Source organism: Python bivittatus, unplaced genomic scaffold (assembly GCF_059951505.1).
Source record: "Python bivittatus isolate LINGU-HERP-01145 unplaced genomic scaffold, Pbiv_v1 ctg000480_np1212, whole genome shotgun sequence".
Lineage (NCBI taxonomy): Eukaryota > Metazoa > Chordata > Lepidosauria > Squamata > Pythonidae > Python > Python bivittatus.
The window spans coordinates 30,658,174-30,681,623 of NW_028277075.1; the positions used below are offsets into that span (position 1 = coordinate 30,658,174).

A 23,450-nucleotide genomic window follows, 5' to 3' on the forward strand; every position below is an offset into this window, starting at 1 on the left:
CAAAACTAACCCATGCCAAATAGCATCCACCTAATACTATTTTTTTATTCCCAATTATATATTGATGGCTTTCCTTCTGAAGAATATGATTCCAGCTGTACCCATTGCCATTGTTTCCTTAAGAATTCAGATCAGAACTCTAGGCTTCTTTCCTTGGACATCAAACAGACTTCCCAGGATGAAAGACATTCCTTATATATCAAATGTTGCTTTCATGAATGATGCCTGTGCAGCACATGAGAATAACAAAACAGTATCTTCTCACAGCTCAGTGAAGCATATCTTTGACTCCTCCAACTGTAATCACTCATCAGCAAATCACTTCATCTCCACAGCATGCCCACAGATCTGCCCAACGTTATCAAAAGAAAAAGCTGAGGCTATGAAACTTAATGAAGCTTTTGTTTTTCAGTCTTCACTGGAAGAACTCTAGTACTCCATCCATACACCAGCTAATAGTATATCTGACCTCTACAAATCGTCAAGTAAACAGAGCACTGGGTCCAGCAGATACAGGTCATTCTGATTTCTAAACATGAAAAATACCTTTAATTATTCTCTCTCAGCATCATGTCCAGCATGGAAAGTGACAACATCTATCATTTCATTATCATCCAGTTTCCCAGGAAGAGAAGATGGATTGGGTAGCAGCATGTCTGTCCCTAAAGTTTGGACTTCTAGCAATCCAAGGCACAGCATCCTCCTAGCTAAGAGGCATTATAGCCAACCACATTCAGGGCTAGATTGTTTCCATCATGTGATAAACAGTGGGATTAGCCCTTTCTATCAATTAAGAGCTTCAGATCAGTCTCAGGGACAAGTGAAAGAGACAGATACTGACAAAGATATAGCAGAAAAGATGGAGACAGAAGAAGATCTTTTGAAGGAGGAGATTCACATGCAATCTTGTTCAAGTAAGAAGACAGAAATTTCTCAACCCAGAATACTGGACTCAGCAGGAAAGCCACCCACTCCTCCATTGCACAAACTTCCATCTTGGGTAAGAGTATCAGGATTCAGTGAATTCGGTAGAGGGGTTTAACTGACCATAATTTCAGAAGAGTTCTGCATCTTTAAGAATAGTAATTTCACCATGACTGGAAGCATTGTATAAATTAAACTCAAGTTACTTAATTATTTTAATTTAATATTCTATAAATAAGATGTTATGGCAAATGTTATTTGCTATTAGCAGAATGATGTTATTTGCCATTGATGGAAATCCTTTAGGACAATGAGTTCACACAGAACGCTCTACAAATCTGGTTCATGTATAACAATTCTGCTTAACTATAAACCACAATTTATAAATGCCACTGGTTGAGTTCACACATTGCACTATAGCATGATGTCCAAACACTGCTAGCTTAATTAAGGAAGGATTTATTTGAATTGCAAAATAATGGGATAGTAGAAGATAGAATAATATATAATAATAAGTTGGGTAAAGGAGAAATAGAGCTGGAATTTCCCAGAAGAGATGGGGTGTTGTTAAGCACTGAAAAGTTTCATAAATTTACATACTTCCTAGGACATCTGTAATCACAAAGATATAGTGGACACTTAGTATTACAAACATTAAATATAGAATCTGCTGTCTCTCAAAGCTTCCCAAATTCTCAAGTTTCATGGCCTAAATAAAAAGACAGAAGTTAGAAGGTAATGATATTGTTTGTTCATATATTTCAGGTGACTGCTTCCTTTTGCGTGAGGATAATCAAAGTTCTTTATAGGATTCATCATGATAGTGGACCCATTGTTTAACCTGAATCATAGTGAGGTGAATAAAGGTTCTTCGAGCATTGGGTATTTCAAAGCCATTGCAGAGGATACATAGAACAATAGATTTGTAGAGTTGGAATGGACCACAAGGATCATCTAGTCCAGTCTCCTGCGCTGTGCAAGAAAGCCAATGAAACAATCCTAAAAAGGTGGCTATCCATCCTCTTCTTTAAAAACTTCAGAGATGGAGAACCCACAATCTCCACTGGTAAACTATTCCATTGTTGCACAGATCTTACCATTGTTACAAAACTTTTAGGGATATTATATGCAGTCTCAGTAATGGAGGCCCTATACAACAAGCCAGGACCATGATACAGTATACCCGTTTTAACTAATTTATTAGAACATATTCTGCAAACACATACACACCATCATCTACTAAAAAGGAAGAAAGGAGGATGAGAGGGAGGGGGAGGAAGAAGAAAAGAAAGAAAAAAGAATAGGTGAGAGAGAGAAAATCCTTCTTATCTAGTGGCCATGTAGACAAAAAAGAGTTGGGAGGTTCCAAAGGGCTCTTTTCAGATGACTTTCAGTGTTTCAATGAGTCCATCTTTTATGTCAAGGTATCTGTGCTGATTATCACAAGAAATGTTAGTATGCACACTTTGTTCTGCCCTTATACATTTCCTTCTGTTTGATATTTTCAGTTCTTTTCTCAAGGAAATAAAGCAATCAGTACTGGCCATGCAATCATGATACATAGATATTTCCTTTAGTTTGTTTCCATTTGTCAGCTCTGATTGGTCCAGCTGATGATTAAAAGTGGATTCTTCAGTTCTTCTATCTTGTTCTTCCCTTTGTTCCCCCTTTCTTGTCAGCTAATAATAGAAAGATACATACAGAAAATAGAAGGATTCAGAGCAAATGGAGAATGTAGTACTTCTGTGATGGAATGCAGTAGAGAACCAGGTTCTCAGGAAGGAGGGAGTGCATTCCAGGAGGGAAGAGGGGGAGGCAACACAGTCCAGAGCAGGAGCGTGGGAAGAGGAAGAGACTTAGGATAATCACGCCTTAGAATCTCCCAGGGTATATCCATTAGGTTAGCATGGTACAGTTTTAGTCTGGCAAGAGTCTGTCTATATGGTGTAAGCAATAAAAGAGCTAAACTTGGTTGGATTGTTTCCTGTTGTTCTTGGGTTGGGCCTGGCACTTTCAAACCCATGAATCCCACGTCTTGTATGTGTGCCCTACATTTTTCCTTCCTAAATGTAATACCTTACTTTTCTCCCTGTTGAAGGACATTATGTTCCTTTCAGCCCAGTCTTCCAATGCCTCCAGATTAAATTACAGTCTCATTCTGTCTCCCTAAATCTTGGCCAGACCTCCCAATTTTCTGTCAGCCACAAATTTGACAAGCAACCCATCAAATCCATTACCCCTTCCATTAATAAAAATGTTGAATAATACTGGACCCCAGATAGATCCCTGCAGGACTCCACTATTCTCCAATTGGATATAGAGCAACAGTGATGACTCTCTCGAATGTGGACTTATCTTAATGCATTGCCATCCAAACCTCACCTGATTAGCTTGTCAGTGTGGAACCTTGTCAGAGGCTTTGCTGAAATCAGGAGAGATTATATCATAGCATTCCCTCATTCACTGAAGAATTGTAGCCTTGTCAGACAAAGAGGTTTTGACAAAGCCATGCTGACTTGTAGCAATCACAGCATTGCCTTCAAGATGTTTATAAATGGCCTGCTTTCCTACCTGCTCTCACATCTTTCCAGGAATTGATGCTAAACTCAGTGGTTGATCATTATTGGGATCCTCTTTTTTCCCCTTGCTTGAAAAAGAGAACCCATTTGCTCTTCTCCTGTCCTCTGGCAACTCCCCAGTTCTCTAGGACTCCTCAGAGACAACTGACAAAGGCTCTGGTAGCCCTTCAGCCACTTCCTTCAACATTGTACTATGTATTTCATCAGGGCCTAAGACATTTAAATTATTTGTTTGTTTATTAAATCACATTTATATGGCCACCCATCTCCCAAGAAGAAATTAGGAAGAAGATGCTTTACAACATTCTTAATGAACTGCATCTTCCCCAGTTGTGCTTGTTCCTATTCTATTCTATTCTATTCTATTCTATTCTGTTCTGTTCTGTTCTGTTCTGTTCTGTTCTGTTCTGTTCTGTTCTGTTCTGTTCTGTTCTATTCTATTCAAAACATTCTTTCTTTTGGATGTAAAGACAGAGGCAAAATAGGAGTTGAGTTCCTCTGCCTTCTCATGGTCATCTGTCAAGATTTCTCTCTTTGGAGTAAGCAGTGAGCCCATCAACTCCTGCTGTTGACATATCTGAAGAAATCCTTCTTGCTGTTTCAGTATTGAAACTACAAATAATACAGCCAAGTCAGGTTTCCCGATTTTAGTTGGCTGCAAAACAAAAGCAGATGTTATGACTTTCTGGAGAGAAACAATGGGGGAGGAGGAGATTACTTAACTGCTTGTTCATCCTCAAATTTTCTCCTTTAATTATTTTCCCTAGTCTTTCCTCTTGCCAGGGTTCTCTGAATATATTTTTATTATGCCAAGAGGAGTCTCTTTATAGTTAAAATGTCGTTAGAATTTGTGTTACTTGGGATATATCTTTGAATCTGTATTTCTAGTAGCTTTTAGGAGTGGAAGGAACTGAGTTGAAAGAAAGAACAGAGCAAATTATTAAAGAGGAATAGATAGCTGTAGATGTAGATTAGATACAGAGTAAATACAGATGTAGTCATATGCTTTGCCTTGTTTCCAGCAACTTTTTCTCCTACTTTAGGAGACACAGATCTATGCAGTAGCCATGTCTGACATGAGGCTTTCAGAAGTAGCTCCTGGGAGTGATTCTTCTATCCAGAGTAAGTTCCAGCCAAACCTGGCCTACAAGTACACTAATGGTGAGATGCCACTAATGTTAATCAGATATTGACAATAATATTATTTCAAATGTTTGGTCATAAACTCCTTTGTGTTACTGACTGATACCATATTTGATGGCAAATGTTTGTTAACAGGGGAAGTTTAGTCATAGTAGGAATTCCAATTTCATAAGGCGGAAGTTAGAGCATGAACTTGTTTGTTAGAGCAGCTAATGCAGTTTGTTATAAGAACTTTGGTCACCATGATTTCGTATTTCACTAGAGGGCGCCTGCTTGCAAATGCTTCTTAATTAATAAAGAAATTATTTTTGCTGTTACGTAAATATAAGACTGCTTCTTCTCCAGAATGGACAGCAATAACCAATCTGAGAAAGTTTACCAAGAGTTACACCTCTAACAAATATAGAAAAATAGATTTGCTTTGCATTTCTGTGCAAACTCATCTAATTCACATTTTTCAAACATGTAAATAAATCAGAAGGTATGCACATGCCAACTAACTTTTTTCTTAAAGTTCACACTACACTTCTATAAAAAATGCATACCAAAACTGTTTATATTCAAGAAAGTTAGATTCCATAAAGTATTTAACACTAGGAAAAATGCTCACAGATTCATCGCTGGTCAAATGATGACAGGAGTGAGGAGAATGTGAGCCAAATCTCTCCCCCACCCCATCAGCTCCAATTGGAATCAACCCCCAAAGTCAGTCCAGCAAGGGCAGATGCAAATTCATACTTTTTAAAATTGAGGTTTCTTGTTTTTCCACTTTTCTTACTCACATAATAAATGAATGAATGAATGAATGAATGAATGAATGAATGAATGAATGAATGAATGAATGAATGAATCCTAGCTCTGGATTCCCCAGCTGGTTTTACCCCTGGACCATTCACCAGTCACATTACAGAAATATCACAGGACCTGTCTACTCTGTGCTAAAAGGGGTAAGGAAATATTTCATTTTTCTATGGTTAGGTGGAAAAAAGGGATGAGTGGGCAAATATAAGAGAACAAATGTAAAAAGACTTTGGCATGAGAGTTCTCGGGTATTCAGAAATCTAAGTGCTGAGATTCAGAAGCAAACAGAACTGTATTTGTAGCAAACCTTCAAATATATTAAGAAGCAAAATCAGAAAACAAATGTGTCAGATCAAGGTGATATCTGTCCAGAAATACTCTGGCATCATTCCTTCACTTAACCTCCAGACCTGCCTCACCCTAAAACAGTGTTTCTCAACCTTGGCTGCTTTAAGCTGTGTGGACTTCAACTCTCAGAATTCCCCAGCCAGCCATGCTGGCTGGGGAATTCTGGGAGTTGTCATCCACACAGCTTAAAGCGGCCAAGGTTGAGAAACACTGCCCTAAAAGGCTAGCCCAGAGTGCAGCAATTACAGCTTTCACTGCCCTTTCTTCTCTCCCCTTCCCCCTCAAACCAGAGAAGTAGGAGCAAGGCTAAAAGAAGAAACACGACTTCCCCTTTTGGCTAATAAAAGGCAGGATAGTGGGGAAAGGCATCTTAATTTCAACAACTGGTGTTGTTGTTCAGTCTTTAAGTCGTGTCCGACTCTTCATGACCCCATGAACCATATCGCGCCAGGTCTTCCTGGCCTTCACTGCCTCCCTGAGTTTGCTCAGTTTCATGCTCATTGCTTCAGTGATGCTATCTAACCATCTCATCCTCTGCCATCCTCTTCTCCTTTTGCCTTCAATCTTTCCCAGCATTAGGGTCTTTTCCAAAGAGTCCTCTCTTCACATGAGGTGATCAAAGTATCTGAGCTTGAGCTTCATTATCAGTCCTTCCAATGAGCAGTCAGGGTTGATTTCCCTTAAGATTGACTAGTTTGACCTCCTAGCAGTCCAGGGGACTCTTAAGAGTCTTCTCCAGCACCACAGTTCAAAGGCATCAATTCTTTGGCACTCAGCCTTCTTTATGGTCCAGCTCTCACAGCCATACATTACTACTGGAAAAACCATAGCTTTGACTATGTGGATCTTTGTCGGCAAGGTGACGTCTCTGCTTTTTAATATGCTATCTAGGTTTGCCATAGCTTTCATCCCAAGGAGCAAGCGTCTTTTAATTTCATGGCTGCAGTCTCCGTCTGCAATGATCTTGAAGCCCAAATAAATGAAGTCTGTTACTGCTTCCATTTTTACCCCTTCTATTTGCCAGGAATTGATGGGTCCAAATGCCATGATCTTAGTTTTTTAGAGTTGAGTTTCAAGCCAGCTTTCGCACTCTCCTCTTTCACCCTAATCAAGAGGCTTTCTAATTCTCACTTTCTGCCATTAGGGTGGTATCATCGGCATATCTGAGGTTGTTGATGTTTCTCCCTACAATCTTAATTCCAGCTTGTGATTCTTCCAGCCTGGCATTTCTCATGATGTACTCTGCATATAGGTTAAATAAGCAGGGTGACAGTATACAGCCTTGTCGTACTCCTTTCCCTATTTTGAACCAATCGGTTGTTCCATGACCGGTTCTAACTGTTGCTTCTTGGCCCGCATACAGATTTCTCAGGAGACAGGTAAGATGGTCTGGTACCCCCATCTCTTTAAGAATTTGCCAGAGTTTGTTGTGATCCACACAATCAAAGGCTTTTGCATAGACAATGAAGCAGAAGTAGATGTTTTTCTGGAACTCTCATGCTTTCTCCATGATCCAGCGAATGTTGGCAATTTGATCTCTAGTTCCTCTGCCTCTTCAAAACCCAGCTTGTACATCCGGTAGTTCTCGGTTCACGTACTGCTGAAGCCTAGCTTGTAGGATTTTGAGCATAACCTTGCTAGCATGTGAAATGAATGCAATTGTGCGATAGTTTGAGCATTCTTTGGCACTGCCCTTCTTTGGAATTGGAATGTAAACTGACCTTTTCCAATCCTGTGGCCACTGTTGCGTTTTCCAAACTTGCTGGCATATTGAGTGCAGCACTTTAACAGCATCATCTTTTAGTATTTTAAATAACTCAGCTGGAATACTGTCATCTCCGCTAGCTTTGTTGTTAGTAATGCTTCCTAAGGCCCACTTGACTTCACTCCCTAGGATGTCTGGCTCAAGGTCAGTGACCACACCAGCATGGACATCAGGGACACTAAGATCTTTCTTGTATAGTTCTTCTGTGTATTCTTGCCACCTCTTCTTAATCTCTTCTGTTTCTGTTAGGTCCCTGCCTTTTCTGTCCTTTATCATGCCCATCTTTGCACTAAACGTTCCTTTGATATCTCCAATTTTCTTGAAGAGATCTCTAGTCTTCCCCATTCTATTGTTTTCCTCAATTTCTTTGCATTGTTCATTTAAGAAGGCCTTCTTATCTCTCCTTGCTATTCTCTGGAAATCTGCATTCAGTTGCTTATGTCTTTCCCTTTCACCCTTGCTTTTCACATTCCTTCTTTCCACAGCTATTTGTAAAGCCTCATCAGACAGCCATTTTGCTTTCTTGCATTTCTTTTTCTTTGGGATGGTTTTAGTTGCTGCCTCCTGTACAATGTTACAGACCTCCGTCCATAGTTCTTAAGGCACTCTATCAAATCTAATCCCCTAAATCTATTCATCACCTTCACTGTGTACTCACAAGGAATATGATCTAAGTCATACCTGAGTGGTCTAGTGGTTTTCCCTATGTTCTTCAATTTAAGCCTAAATTTTGCAGTAAGAAGCTCATGATCTGAGCCACAGTCAGCCCCTGGTATTGTTTTTGCTGTCTGTATAGAGCTTCTCCATCTTTGGCTGCAAAGTATATAATCAGTCTGGTTTCGGTATTGACCATCTGGTGATGTCCATGTGTAGAGTCGTCTCTTGTGTTGTTGGAAAAGAGTGTTTGCTATGACTAGCTTGTTCTCTTGACAGAACTCTATTAGCCTTTGTCCTGCTTCATGTTGTACTCCAAGGCCAAACTTGCCTGTTATTCCGATTACTCTTTGACTTCCTACTTTAGCATTCAAATCCCCTATGATGAAAAGGACATCTTTTTTTGGTGTTAGTTCTAGAAGGTGTTGTAGGTCTTCACAGAACCAGTCAACTTCAGCTTCTTCGGCATCAGTGGTTGGGGCATAGACTTGGATTACTGTGATGTTGAATGTTTGCCTTGGATACGCACTGAGATCATTCTGTCGTTTTTGAGGTTGTACCCTATTACTTCCTTTCCCTCTCTCTTATTGACTATGAGTGCTGCTCCATTTCTTCTAAGGGTTTCTTGCCCGCAGTAGTAGATATAATGGTCACCTGAATTAAATTCACCCATTCCCGTCCATTTCAATTCGCTGATTCCCAAGATGTCGATGTTCAATCTTGTCATCTCATGTTTGACCACATCCAGCTTGCCTTGGTTCACAGATCTTACATTCAGGTACCTATACAATATTGTTCTTTATAGCATCGGACCTTCTTTTCGCTTCCAGATACATCCACAGCTGAACGTCCTTTTGGCTTTGGCCCAGCCGCTTCACTCTTTCCAGAGCTACTTGGAATTACCCTCCGCTCTTCCCCAGTAGCATACTGGACACCTTCCGACATGAGGGGCTCATCTTCCGGTGTCATATCTTATCAACAACTGGTAATCTGTCCAGTTAGGCCACCTTTTACCACTTTACAACCCCCAAGACACAAAATTGTCTGTTGAAGATAGGATCTTCAAAAGGTTGTGTGATGAAAGGGATGATGGGCAGGCCCACTGAAAACAGAAACTGAGAGTCAAGGAAAGTCAGGACAACTAGATCTGAGTTCCAAAATTTGGAGAATCACCAGCTGTCAGCAAAGTGGAAGAGTTTTCTGTATCTCATGAGTGCCCTCTTGTGGTGTCTAGAGTTTTGTGGCCAAATCTGGTAGCCCTAGGGAAAATAGCTGTGTAGGGAGTTGGGCAAGTCTTTGAACACATTTAAAATAAAATCTAAACCACCCTCTGATTACTTACAGCCATTAAATTGGGCTGCATTGGTCTTACTTTATGGAACTCTGCAACACTCACTCTCCCCACTCTGCAACAGGATCTTTTCTTCTCTTTCCCATTCTCTGGCAAGAGAAATATATGGGGGATCTCCATATACATAACCTCAAGAGAGGGGTGGAATGGTGTTTGTTCATGACTCTAGCTAAATATCTCTCCCAAGTTTCCTTATTAGAAGGGAAAAAGATTAAGTTATAATCAGTTGGATGGATCTGTTTTGCTTTAACACAGACTCGGAAATTTGCCTTGCTAACCTCCATTATAGGAGGTTAAATATATATGCAAAGATTCCAGTATCTGAAGAAAAATGTGGTGGGGTATTAATGCATATTTTGTCATAGGAAGATTTGATAGAATAGATGTGAAGATCTCTAAAATATTAGGTAACTACAGTATGTAGATATTTAGAAGAGCTCAAATAATAGATGGATTATAGACCATAACGGTACATAACTGTATGGAAGAGTAAAGCCTCTATATGGAATCATTTAATGAACTGTAAATTTTGGACAGCTGTTCAGAATTTGCTTATTGTTAAAATATAGTGCATTGCCAGATGCTGGCAATAGCATAGGCAACAGAGGACTGTTGAACCTCTGGACAGTGGCTTGAAGAACTTGGGCCTTGTTAAGACTTGCACTCTTTTCTACACCCGTTGGAAAGGGTAGTTTTTAGTGAAAATCAAAAGCAGAGCAAGGCTGTTGCATAGCAGGGGAAATGCACATTTACTGATAAATTCTGCCATACAACAGTACAGTACTGTAGAACAGAACTGGAGGCCTCTGCTACAAAGTTCTCATTTCAGACTAGGGACAAATCCACACGGACTCTTTCCTCAGCACAAGGATAGCTCACAAGTACATCACAAGTACACATGCTCATGTCTCTGTGTCCTCCCACTAGTGAAGCAGTGCAAGGATGGCTTAAGTGTTGAGCAGAGTGCAGCAATACTTCCAGAAAAAGTTGCCCAGGAAAAATACACATCAGCATGAAAGATTTACAAAATGCAATGTCCGTTTCTTGTTCCCCAAAGAAATCCAGCCAGAAAATATATACTAACTGGTGCTTATTGATAAAACATGCAAAACTCCATAAAATGCAAATATCATACAAAATATAGGAAAAACACGTCTTCTCATGTACAGTGGTACCTCGGGATACGAACGCCTCTGCTTGCGAATTTTTCGGGTTACGACCAGCTCCGGCCCCAAAAATTTACCTCGGTTTGCGAACTCCGCCTCGGGGTACGAACCGGATCAGCGGCCATTTTCCACCGTGACACGTGGTCCGTGGCCATTTTCCGCCCGTGCCACGTGGTCCGCGGCCATTTTTCCGCCCGTGCCATGTGGTTCGCGGCTGTTTTTTCGGCCCTGCCTCGTGGTCCGCGGCCGTTTTCGCGCCGCGCCGGGCTGTTTTCGCGCCGCACCACGCCGCGCTGGGCCGTTTTCGCGCTGCGCTGCACCAGGCCGTTTTCGCACCGGGCCGTTTTCGCGCCGCGCCGCACACGGCCGTTTTCACGCCGCACCACGCTGCGCCCGGCCGCTTTCCGGAACGGATTAACCGGATTTACATTGAACCCTATGGGGAAATTTCCTTCGGGTTACGACCAACTCGGGATACGCCCAGAGTCACGGAACGGATTAAGTTCATATCCCGAGGTACCACTGTATTTTAGCATCCAAGACTTATCAACAACATAAGCTTAACAAAAACTCTCAGAGAAGAGGTACACTACTTGGTTTAGTTACAACTACATAACCCATAAAAACGACTACATGGTGAAACTCTACTATACTGAGACTCTACTGAGAGGCTTGGCATATGATCCTCCCATTATATTGCCACTATGTGCCCCCCCACTGGGTAACTAGCATACACACGCCGATAGGTGGCAGTAAATAGCAGTATACATGCAAAGTAAAACACTAAACAAAGTCATACAATTTACTTAGCCATAACAAACTGTTTTGCAGATAATGAGATGAATTTCTTCCCATGAGAAAATCCTAACACCCCTCTCAGCTCGTTTTCAAAAAAACAACAATACACATTACAGGGTAGTACAGACAAATGGTTACAACAATGCAAAAAGCAATTACATTTGTTCAAATCCAAGTCTAGTTAACATTGCTTTATGTTATACAATAGGCAATGGTTTGGAAATACATCTGCAAGATTTGATTCAGATACACAATACACAAGATCAATGAAATTTTCTAACATAGCTTGTCTTACATTCTTGTACTTCACATCTACATACTTTGTATGAGCTCTTAGGTTTTCTGTTTTAGCTAATCCTATACAGGCTTGTGAATCTTCGTGCACTGTATAAGGCAATGACACTTGTATGCCTAAATCAGTGAATAATTGATGAAACCATCTTAACTCATAGACTGTTTCTGACAAAGCTGCGAATTCAGCTTCTGCAGTTGACAAGCAATGGAAGATTGTTTCTTTGCTTTCCATGCAATTGTGGATTCACCAAATTTACAAACAAACCCAGTTATGGACTTTCTGTCATTTAGCCACAACAAACTGTTTTGCAGATAACGAGATGAATTTCTTCCCATGAGAAAATCCTAACATTAAGATGCTATGCTCTGAAAGTGATGTTTTCCCACCATCCTGTCTCAAGACCCTGTGTGCAGACAATGTAGGGCCTGTTGATGTGCACCAGGGAGGCAGCCTGAAATGATGTGCTTCATGCTGGCAATCTTGGGGCTCCAGTTGGTTTTGCCAGTTTTCTGTGGGACCGCTCCCTTCAGTCTGGTCCCCAACCTCTTCGTGGACCAGTCTTTTTTGGCTGCAAGGGAAAGAACTCCAGCTTCCATAGCTATTAAAAAAAAAAAAAAATCCAGGCCTGGAAACATCTTGAAGGTGCAAGGTACAAATCCCATAAATATAGCTTTCAGCAATAATAAAAGCTGAATATAGCTGAATATATATTTCTGTGGTGAAAGGCTGGCTAACCAAGGTACTGTATAGCTCTATCAAATATAATATGTCTTGTTCTTTTCACTGTTGTTCTATGTTTCAATTAATTTAACTACTAAACTGAGTTTATAAATATCTTAAATTGGGATTAATTATAATTCCTTTCAGATTGGATTGAAAAGATGAATTAAACTGGCCTATTTCAGAAGGGAAAAAAATTGAGCTCCCGCTCCGCCAACCTGCTTCTGAGTAAGGCCCCAGGGAGTTGATTCACAAAAGCAAACAGCTTCAGAATATCATCTTGGTAGAGCAAAAACGCTGAGCCTCAGATTCAGAACCACACATCTCCTTCCTGAGATCAATGTGAAGTGTGTCTGAGGAAAATGTGGCAGTGGAGTCTTATCTTGAGTAGGCATTTAAGTGCAAAAAGATTATTTGGTAGGAAGTATAATCAATTTATTTGTAGTTCTTCAGCACTGTATTAAAAAGTAAAATTGCCATAAGTTGTTGTTGTTGTTGCAGTTTGTCCAAGAGAAGAGAAAACATATACTTTGCATGTAGAAGATCCCAGATTGATGTTGGAGTCAAAAACAACAGCTGCATGGGAGTCACTGCTAAGCAGCCATACTGAATAAGACAAAATAAAAATCTGGCTTAGCATAAGTCAGCTTCCCATTTTTCTAAAGATAACACACTATATATTTTTATAACCTTGCAGGAAAATTAATGGGCCCTTGGGAAAAAGATGGAAGAGATTCCTTTTGTTCCTATGCTTTTTCTGCAGGTAAAACATGGATGCTCCAGACTAGTTTGGTGCACTCTGGTTGGAAAAACATTTTATTATTACAGAGATCAGGAAGACAAAATACATTTCCTCCCTGTTATAGCTGGCATTTTGATGTGATATGATGTGAATATCATCAGTTTTAGCAAATATCTTTTGATTCCAGCAATAACCTTCTGGTTTTATTCCTAGTCATTTATTACTGTTAATTCTGTTACAGATTCATATTATATTGAAACATGAAGCTGTAAAGACCAACATAGGCAGGAATCTTTGATTTCATAAATATATTTAGAGAGAATGTTAGACCACACAGTGATGGAGGAAGAGTTGTTTGAACTGTAAAATTACTTTAAGGAGGGAAGACTGACTAAAATATAATATTTATGATATGTTCTTATTTCTCTACTGTAATAACATCACAGTAATAAGTTCAAAGTATAATAACATTCTAGGACTGAATAAAAAATGGAATTAAACTCTGCTAGTAGTTAGACATAAACTGTATTTTCAAAACATTAAGACATAGTAAAACATGAATTTTGGACACATTGTGCAAAGACCTAGCTCTCTGGAAAAGTCCATAATGCTGGGAAAGGCAGAAGGAAAGAGAGGTGACCAGCAGCAAGGTGGATAGAGTCAGTTACAGCAACGTTGGGTGCACCATTGAAAGAGCTGAAGGACCAGGTTGGAGACAGATCATCCTGGAGAAAATCTATGTGGTTGCTAATAGCTGACACCCACTTAATGGCACATAATCAAAAATGCTTGAATTGCAAGCTGTGTTTAAATTACAGATATTTTGAAGTAGCTGTAGTCTAGATAAAATGTAAATTTCAGCAACCTAAGGATTAAGATATATTTTCTAAGGCAGTCTTAACAAATTAAGTTGAAAACACTGGTTGCAGCCTCTGAGGTCCCTTATCTGGGCTTGGAAGCTCAGCAGGATCAGTGTGGTTAATAGTTGGATGGGAGAGCACTAGAACGGCACCATCAAGCCCTGGGGGATCATCCACTCTAAAATGCAACATTTTCTCCAGCAGGTCTTGGATAAATACTATCCAAGTGCTATAAACATAGTTTTACTCCTGAGCAGCTAATGTAACAGAACACTTCATCATCGCTCCATGGGTACTGAAAGTGAACTAGCATGCATGCCAGTTCTAAACTATCAAACAAAACATACCGTATTTTTCCGACTATAAGACGATACTTTTTTCTAAAATCCTTACCCTAAAAACTGAAGGGCGTCTTATTCAAGGAAGTCAGCCGAGAATCGTAGTTGCAAAACTGCCAAACTTTGTTTCTGCAGAGAGGCTTCTTCCTATTGCTAGCCTCCAATCACGAGTGAAATAGCTTGTCTCCCAAACAGACTTCCTCCAATCACGAGCCTGATGTAACTGACATCAGCTGATGCTGAACAAACCAATTAGAGGAAGGCTGTTTGCAGAGACAAGCTATCTGCAGCTTCACTCATGCTTGAATGTAATCAGTTACGCAAAAGAGCCTGGAAATAGAGCTGCAGAGAGACGGTTTGGACCTCCTCCCACCGAGTGTATCAGGTCAATGTTAACTAATTACTAAATAAAAATGTGTTCTGCACTATCTTTAAAATATTGATTTTTTAATTTTGGGTTAGAAAAGTGGGAGTCATCTTGTACATGGGGGCGTCTTATTGTCGGAAAAATATGGTATTCTTTTAATTATCCAGTTAACCTTATAGATTTGTTTAAAGAAATTAACATTCTAATTAAGTTGCAGATATATTTTTTCTGACTTTGACTTAGATATATAACCGTTCACACTTTCTCGGTAGTTAGTAAGCTTCCCCATAAGTTATTTTACTTTAATTGCACAAGAATTGGACCAATCATATATGTTTGCCTTTAAGTAGTGCCATATTTCATTATTATTGTTCATATTCTTGTGGTCTTTTAAAAAATTCTACGCTTTAAAAAAAAGCCAGTAATTGAGCTTTGTTTTTAACTGTCTAATTTTAATTGCCTAATTTTTGTTCCTGCTTACTAAGTTCTGACATCTCTTCTTGGGGAAAAAGTTTTACCTACATTTCAAACTTGTGAATTAACTCATGTAATTGGTTAATAACTGTAACATAAATTTAAATTGTTATTATCTAAAGCATATGTTCTATATTGTTTCTCTGTAAACGTTTTAATAAACATTTTAAATAATAAAATTTAATTTTTTAATAAATTATTTTGGAAAGCACTATCTTCAGCTCTTCAATATTTATTATATGAATGAATCATTTTTACAAGTCTTCATTTTGAGTTGACCATGAATTGCTTTTATTCCTATAGAAAGCTGACTGATCAACTAGCTACAAAATGGATGGTTTTACCTGGATGCTTTTTGTGAGAATATATTCAGATCTATTTGACTGTGGTCCAAAAATGGCTTCTTTTGGGAGCCAAATTTTTTTCTGCTAAGGTCACAGGAATAGATAAAGATGTGCCCATCACATATGGTTTCTAAGCTACTAAACATATTATCTTTCAATTACTAAGAATCACTATCATTACACTGTCTTTGGGAAAGTCTGAATTCTAGTTTTAAGTGTACAAACTTGTACTGAAGAAATTATCTGACTGACTGATCAGAACCCTTATCAATGTTTTGTATTAAATGAAGCCCACAAGAGGTATCACCAGTGCATTATTAATAACAATTTAATCAAGCTTGTTTAATATTCAGAGTGCCTTACAGTCCTTATCTATTTTTATGCCCCTGGAATCATTTCATGTTCACATTCTAGGAACAGGGGCTGAAATTTCCTAAAGTGTATAAAATCTTTACTGAGTTGGAACGGAATCTGAGAAACTTTTCAAGATACATTTTCTTTTAGCAATATACGCACAGCAGTTCCAAAGCCTTCTGGCAGTACCATACTTTTTTACCACCCAGAAAGGCATTTAGTTAATAGCTATTTTGTTAAAAAAAAAACCTGCAATAAAACATAGAACTGCAAAATATAATCAGTTTATTTTAATCTCAAAGTAATGTAATTTCTCTTGAATGTATGGGTTGCAATGTCAAAATATTATCTTTTGTTAGGATAAAATATAGTCTTTGGGTATTTTGTTCTAAAATATGTTACATAATGAAAGCCAGAAGGCATTTCCTTAGAATCTGTAATGGACATATCGGTCCAGATTTTCACAGATATGATTACAGTATGTGGATATTATGTATCAATTATTTCAAGTAAACTAGTTGCCCCAGAATGGTATAGTAGTATGAAATTATAACGAAATTGTTTCACATTGTCTTATTTTCTCAGCCTGTCCTACCTTCTCCTATGGAAGATTCTCCAGCGTGGATAGATGTGAATGAAGATGGCCTCAGTTTACTGGAATACTGTATAATACTTTGGTATGGTGAGAAATATTGTAGAGAATTCAGTGTTATTTTCTCCAGCTGCACAATTCAGAAATGGTTCAGCTTGGAAAATAGAGATACATTATCCCCTTAAGATGTTATGGAATTATCATTTATTTTTATTGAAATCAGGTATTCAAAGCCTATCTAAAGAAGCCCAAGTTATGGATTGATTGATTTTCACATTTTTAAATGACATCCATATATACCCAAAGCATTATGCATTGGAAAGGGTCATTCCAAATAAATTTTCCATTTGAATCTTGAAGAGTAATAAAAGCCCCAAATTTTTGGGTTTTTTGCACTGCAGAGGACAAATCATGTTTGTGTGCGTAGCTTCATTCTTGCCTGCAATAAAGGCTCTGATCTAGCCAAATCATATCTGAGTCTTCTGCTGAGTAAGCTATTGGTGAATAAAGGGTTAAATGACTGAAAAGCTGAGATTTACACTAGTGCTCTGTCCCTGTGTGAAGCCTCACAGTTTAACCATTCATCTGGCAATATACTGTACTTTACTCTCATTATTAATTCCTTCTTTTAAAAATCAGATTGACACTGGCTTGTCCAAAACTACTAATGATTTGTGAACTGAAGTCCACTCTGAATGTATGGGCATATATGTTGATGGGAGTCATTTTGTTTTCATGCTTCAGACAGAAAAAGAACCGCTCTTTCTAGTGGTTTTGGGGGATTACAATGGTTGGATTCTAGGTTCTTGATATTGCTATACCTTGAAGTAGGCACTGTCTGCTTACAGTACTTATGGATCTTCCCAATGTCTATGAATTAGTATTCTCTGTACATAAACAGTTTTAACAAAGAGAGAGAGAGAATCTTCCTCCATAGAAAGCTAGTCTTATTAAGGCCATCTTAAATTACGTATAGTATTTGCCAGGGAGATGAAATAATAGGCATGCAGGCAAAAATTTGGGGCTTTTATTACTCTTCAAGATTCAAATGGAAAATTTATTTGGAACGACCCTTTCCAATGCATAATGCTTTGTGTATATATGGATGTCATTTAAAAATGTGAAAATCAATCAATCCATAACTTGGGCTTCTTATGTGCAATGACATCATTTTGTATGTTAGAACTCACTGGATTTTCTTAAATGTCTTAAACCTGCTCTTTTAGGTGAGTACTAAACCACAGGGAAGGATTTAAAAGACCGGTTCGCTTGCCTAATATTTTATTTTCTTTACTTGTCTGTCTTTGATTTATACGCAGTGTTTAAAACTGACCTACTCGTATTCCTCTGTCCTGACCTTTGGAGGCTGTCACTATAACTTTATGGTTGTAGTCAATCAAGTAAAGGACAGACATTCTGCTGAAAAACTACTTTTTAGAACGGCAGCCATAAAGGTGAGTGTAAATAGGATATTTATTAAATATTTATTAAACAAATATGAACATCAAGCAGGCAGCTTGGTATTTCTCATTTTGGACATGACCAACAGAGAATGGCATATAATATGTCTGAAAGGGATCATTCTGCAATTGAATCATTTTATCTATCATCTATTATCTATCTATCTATCTATCTATCTATCTATCTATCTATCTATCTATCTATCTATCTATCTATCTGAATGATTAACACTGAATAAGAATGAAATACTGTAACTTTATCCTATGTTTTTAGTCCTGGGATACCTTAAAAATCTAACCCAGAGATACAGACATTTACAACCTGATTATTGGTGGGATTAAGGAGGGGTTGTACATTTCTCTTACAAGAGAAAGAGGAGAGAAAAAATGCCCCCCAAATATAAATACTAACTGCTCATTATTTTTAAGACCAGAGATAGATTGGAAGTTATCTATTTTTCATATCTTTTTTTCTTTTACTTTACCTCACTTTTTCTTTTTCTTTTCTTTATATTTTGTATTTCAAATTTTCTTTTTCATTTCTAACTTTTAAATATGTATCTTTAAAATCTTGATAAAATATTTAAAATCAATAAAAATACTAACTGACCTATATTTATAATAAAGCCTATTATGTTTGCAAACTGAGACATAAAGTGTACAAGTATATTTAATTGGAACTAATTTATGGCATCTTTGGTTAAAAACTTTTAAGCATAGGGTTTGAAAATGAAGCTCTTCTATAGTTGTACAAAATGACCACTAGATGGCAGCAAAGAGTTAGAGTCTTAGGGAACTCTGCTGCTATCACGTGGCCATCCAGAATTTTGCAGCTTAGATCTAGCAGCCCTTGTTTTATAGTCTGTGCAATCAGCCTGGAGTGGCAGAATAAAATTAAAAGCACTCATATATATCTGACTCAGTACCAGGTTTTGGCTTACAATACAGTGCATTGTTTTGGAATGCCAGCTTACTATAGATTCAAAAATATTATCTTTATTAAAATATTGTCTTCCTTTTACTCTCCCAATAGATCGTTGAAGTTTCTCTCATTATTGCCAGTTATATTAGCGACTCTTCATCAACCCACCTACCTCCAACATTGCCTGCTCAAAGCATACATTCTCCATACACTACATCATGTAGCAACTCAAAAGCCAATCTTTCTTTCCTAGCCTGCCACAGATCTCTAAGGGGCCTATGCTGCTGTAAGGGCTGTTTCAATGGTTTGACCTATAGTTGTTTTGACACATGATCAATAGAAGACTTCTATGCTTTCACTGACTATGTGCTCTGTTAAATCAGGAAGGCTCCAAGTCTTCTTAATGGTGAACTACAATTTCCAAAAAGCTTAAGGCAGGATAAAGGTACTTTTCACTGTTTTTGTTCCTGTTACTTTCTGTTTTAAAATCTGCATTTCCTTCTGAAGCATATCCCCAAATCCATCTCCTCAAATGGCATCAGAGATTCCCCATTCTTTCACAATCGTCTCAAAGTTGCTGATTTCACAGCATGTTTATATACACTAAGTCTAATCTCTTTAGGTTCTTGTTTTCTAAATGTTGCATCTGGCATCAGGCAACACTCCCCGCTGCTAGAATCTTCCTACTAATTTTTATAATAATTTGATATTCATATCATGTTCCCTATCAGAATTTTTCAGCTATTAATGTTTTCCTGAATATGCATAAATCTGCTTTTGACCTGCAAGCTTTTCAAGGCAAAAAAGTCTTACTTAGGGACAATAATTTCTTTGGGGAAAAAAAACTCTACTCCAATGAAACTGAGTTCTATATACCTAAAATTCTGGTATGCAAAAAAAAAAAATTGTTTTCCTGTTTCACCTCCTGAGTAGGACAGTCTGTATTATATACCTCATAGCATGTTTACAGTTTTCACTGAGTTATATAACTGTCCCACAATAATACACTGATCCCACTGGATCCTGCCCCCATTAAAATGTAGGGCTGTCTTTCTTCCTGGGACTGCATGACTGCCTTCCACAACTGCAACTTGGGCTCAGGAAAAGATGTACTTGGTTTAAGAAATTGCTGGTGGGTGCTACATGCACCCAAAGAGCTGCACAGCCCTGAATCTAAGACTTCACACAATTTAGAGTGCAACTATCAGAATCAGGTTGCTGTTTCAAGCGGGCTTAGTAAATGGAATTAACTAGCTAACGAAATTGTCTCAGCCCCAAGGATTTTTGTACTTGATTTTCACATAATATGGTACTCTTGAGAAAAAGGTTAAACTGGGAGGGCTGTTATTCTTGAAAAAGAAAACCTAGTACTGTATAGGAAATAGGAAATAACCAGGAGGTGGGTTTCCTCAGTGTCAGCAACTTTGTACCTGCTTCTCACAAATTTACTATTTAACACTCAAAAAGTGGCTGGATATGGGCACTCAAGCACCAATGGCAGATTTACTCAAGATATAATGACCCATATATGACCCATATATTATTTCTTAAAAAAAAAAAACACAACCGTTTTCAGAGTTTTATGTTTACAACTCTCTGATTTTTAGATTTAGTCAAATCTAGACTTCATAAATGTGAAGCCTTAAGTGAGGCTGCTGAGTGATGCTGTCATTACTTCCAAAATGAACCATGGCCTGAATAATACAGAGATTGGCCCCTACTTTAATGGGTGAACAAGTGTTATAGATAAGCAGTCAGTATGTAATAATGTGTTGATATCAAGATATGTTTATAAACACCTCCCCTTCTTTCACTGCCAGAATTTAAGATTGCTAGGCATATCCTGGCAAACCTTTACAAGATTTTTAGTAGATACCAACATGAACATAAGTCAGCTTTAAGGTACAGGTACTCCTTATGACCACTATTGGAATCAGAACTTCCATCACTAAGCAATGTGGTCATTAAGTGAGTCACACATGATTTTATGATCTTTTTGGCCATGGTCATTAAGCGAATCCCATGGTCGTTAAGCGAATCCCATGGTCATTAAGCGAATCTGGCTTTCCGCATTGATTTTGCTTGTCAGAAGCCCTGGGAAGGTTGCAAATGGTGATCACATGACCCCACGATGCTGCAATCATTGTAAATACATGCTGGTTGCCAAGCTCCTGAACTTTGATCACATGACCGCAGGAATGCTGTGACAGTCATAAGTGTGAGGACCGGTCATACATCTTGGTTTGATACCAAGAAAACTTTTTGTGGAATGCTGCATTCTAAAAACAGATTGCAAGAACATGCAGAGAAACTAGAAACAAGAAATGTAAGGATGACAACAGATCTAGAAGACATACTCAGTTAAAAAAAAAAAAAAAAGTTGAGAGAACCAGTATGTTCAAGCAAAAGAATGAAAACTAAGCCTGCAATGCAGGGTACCCTTGAGGGTGTTCCTTTGAAGTGTGGCACTTACTTCAAGTAAATATGCATGACATCCAGTTGCATGGGAGATATGTTGATAGTTTTACATTTATTTAGGCTCTGCTCAAAGGATGTACATATGAATCAATTACACATCTCGTGCACCAAGGTCAGGAAATGAAACAGTGGGTCAAGGCCACAGGAAGCTAAATATTTGGAGAAGCACAGTAAGAACACTAGACTAGTGATAAGAGCAGCTGAGCGACACAAGTTAGATAGTTTGTGGAATGTTTTCTTTTGTAAGTTTTAAGGAAAGCAAGATTAGTATATATGAAAGATGCTTAAATCTTAGCTCAGGTATTGTACTGTAGGCTTGAATATTGCTCAGACTTTTGAGTGTGTGTAGATACACACACACACACACACATGCACTTTCACTGAAATATATTATTCCCATTGATGTATTTTGATGTGCATGACAAAATAAAAATTGAATTTCAGAAAAATTAGATAGCAAAATGCTTTGGGGATTTAGTAATATTATGAACAAATATACATATATCATACGTGACAGAGCATAACATTCACCAACAGGATAATCTCTTGGCCTGCACCATATAGTTGTCTTTTCTTTTCAGTCACAAGTACATTCTTTGTAATACTGTAATCACTGTTTTATTAATTTTTCAATGTGCTCACTATTGGCATACATCACTTTTAAACAAAATAATTTGAGTTAATAGTTTCTGGAGTCCTATTTCAGGTAAGAGTGTGGCTAGTAAATAAATACACTTTAAATGATGTTCTTTTTGCCTTCCTAACCAATGGAAGTTAATATTAATTCCAGTGAACTCTTGCATCAGAAACTAATACTTGGAAATTGGGATATCAATTTCCTGTCAGAATTAAGATGCCAGTCTTAGATTCTTCAGCTAAGTACCTTTTATTGTAATAGACCTGTTAAAAGTTGTAGCTAAATTTGCTTAATCTGATAAGCATATTCATGAACTTTGGGCATTTCCCATGGTACTGTATGCAGTGAAAGCACAGAAAAACTCTATCCCCAAAGGAGCAAGAATATCTACATGTGTGAAGATTTGTTTTCAGCTTACATGCATATACAGGTGTATGCCTTGATATGCATCCTCAGCAAAAAGCAACACAGCAGTCTAAAATCAGAAATTTTATTGTATCAATATAATATGCATTGGCAGAAACTTTGATCACAACCATTTTACACTTTCAGGTTCATTCCTCTGGGTTACTCTTCTATATAACCTCTTGATCAGGAGTGCTTTTTGATTTAATTTCAAGTTCAAAACACATTAACAATTTTAAGAAGGCTAAGGTTTAACTATGCATATGATTTAAACAGGCAGAAATCTGTGATACTATGATAACTTTGTGATACTTGCTTTCTTCTTGATTTTTTTCATCCTATACATGGCTATTAATTCAGTGTTTCCCAGCTGTCAACTGTCTAACCTCAATAGAGGACCTTTTTATATTTATGGACAAAGCAGCAATTATGACACTCTTAGAGTCTGGTATTTCTTTTCTGCCTGTATTTTTCTTGTTTCACCTACAGGAGCCAAGTTGACTACTATTCTGAGCATCCCTTATTCCCAAACAGTATGCATTGAAATGCTTATCCCACTCATTACTTACTTCCAAATAAGATTAGAAGCTGGAAGCAAATCTGAACAGTTTCATTACTCTTATATCAGCCTTTAGCTTACTTATATGGAAAGACATACATATTAACTGCATTTTTTCATGCATAAGAAAGCTCACCTACTGCTTCCATTTTACATTAACAGGCATAGCAGTTCAAGAAGCACCTGCACTAGTAAATGATAATTCATTTTTACATTGGGCTGAAAGTTCTTCAGTTCCAGTTGTGTTTGTCATCACAACATTATGCACTAATTTAAAATCGCCATTTTATAAATAGGAAACTGAGACTCACATTTGGAAGCATATTAGCTGGTCCAAGTGAGATCTTAACCTATCTCTCTTTCTTCTGATTCAT

General features: G+C 38.0%; 1 protein-coding gene across 1 annotated transcript; it reads left to right on the top strand.

Moving 5' to 3' along the window:
• Window positions 1-125: 125 nt before the first annotated feature.
• Window positions 126-22,606, top strand: PLEKHH1 (pleckstrin homology, MyTH4 and FERM domain containing H1). Its single transcript, XM_088145067.1, is given in 12 exon segments — window positions 126-1,000; window positions 4,547-4,625; window positions 5,503-5,547; window positions 5,550-5,638; window positions 14,291-14,372; window positions 14,375-14,408; window positions 15,629-15,758; window positions 16,609-16,683; window positions 16,686-16,700; window positions 17,935-18,069; window positions 19,109-19,223; window positions 19,226-22,606. Coding segments are annotated over 12 exon segments (1,326 nt in total). The 5' UTR covers window positions 126-535; the 3' UTR covers window positions 19,288-22,606.
• The last annotated feature ends 844 nt before the right edge of the window (window positions 22,607-23,450 follow it).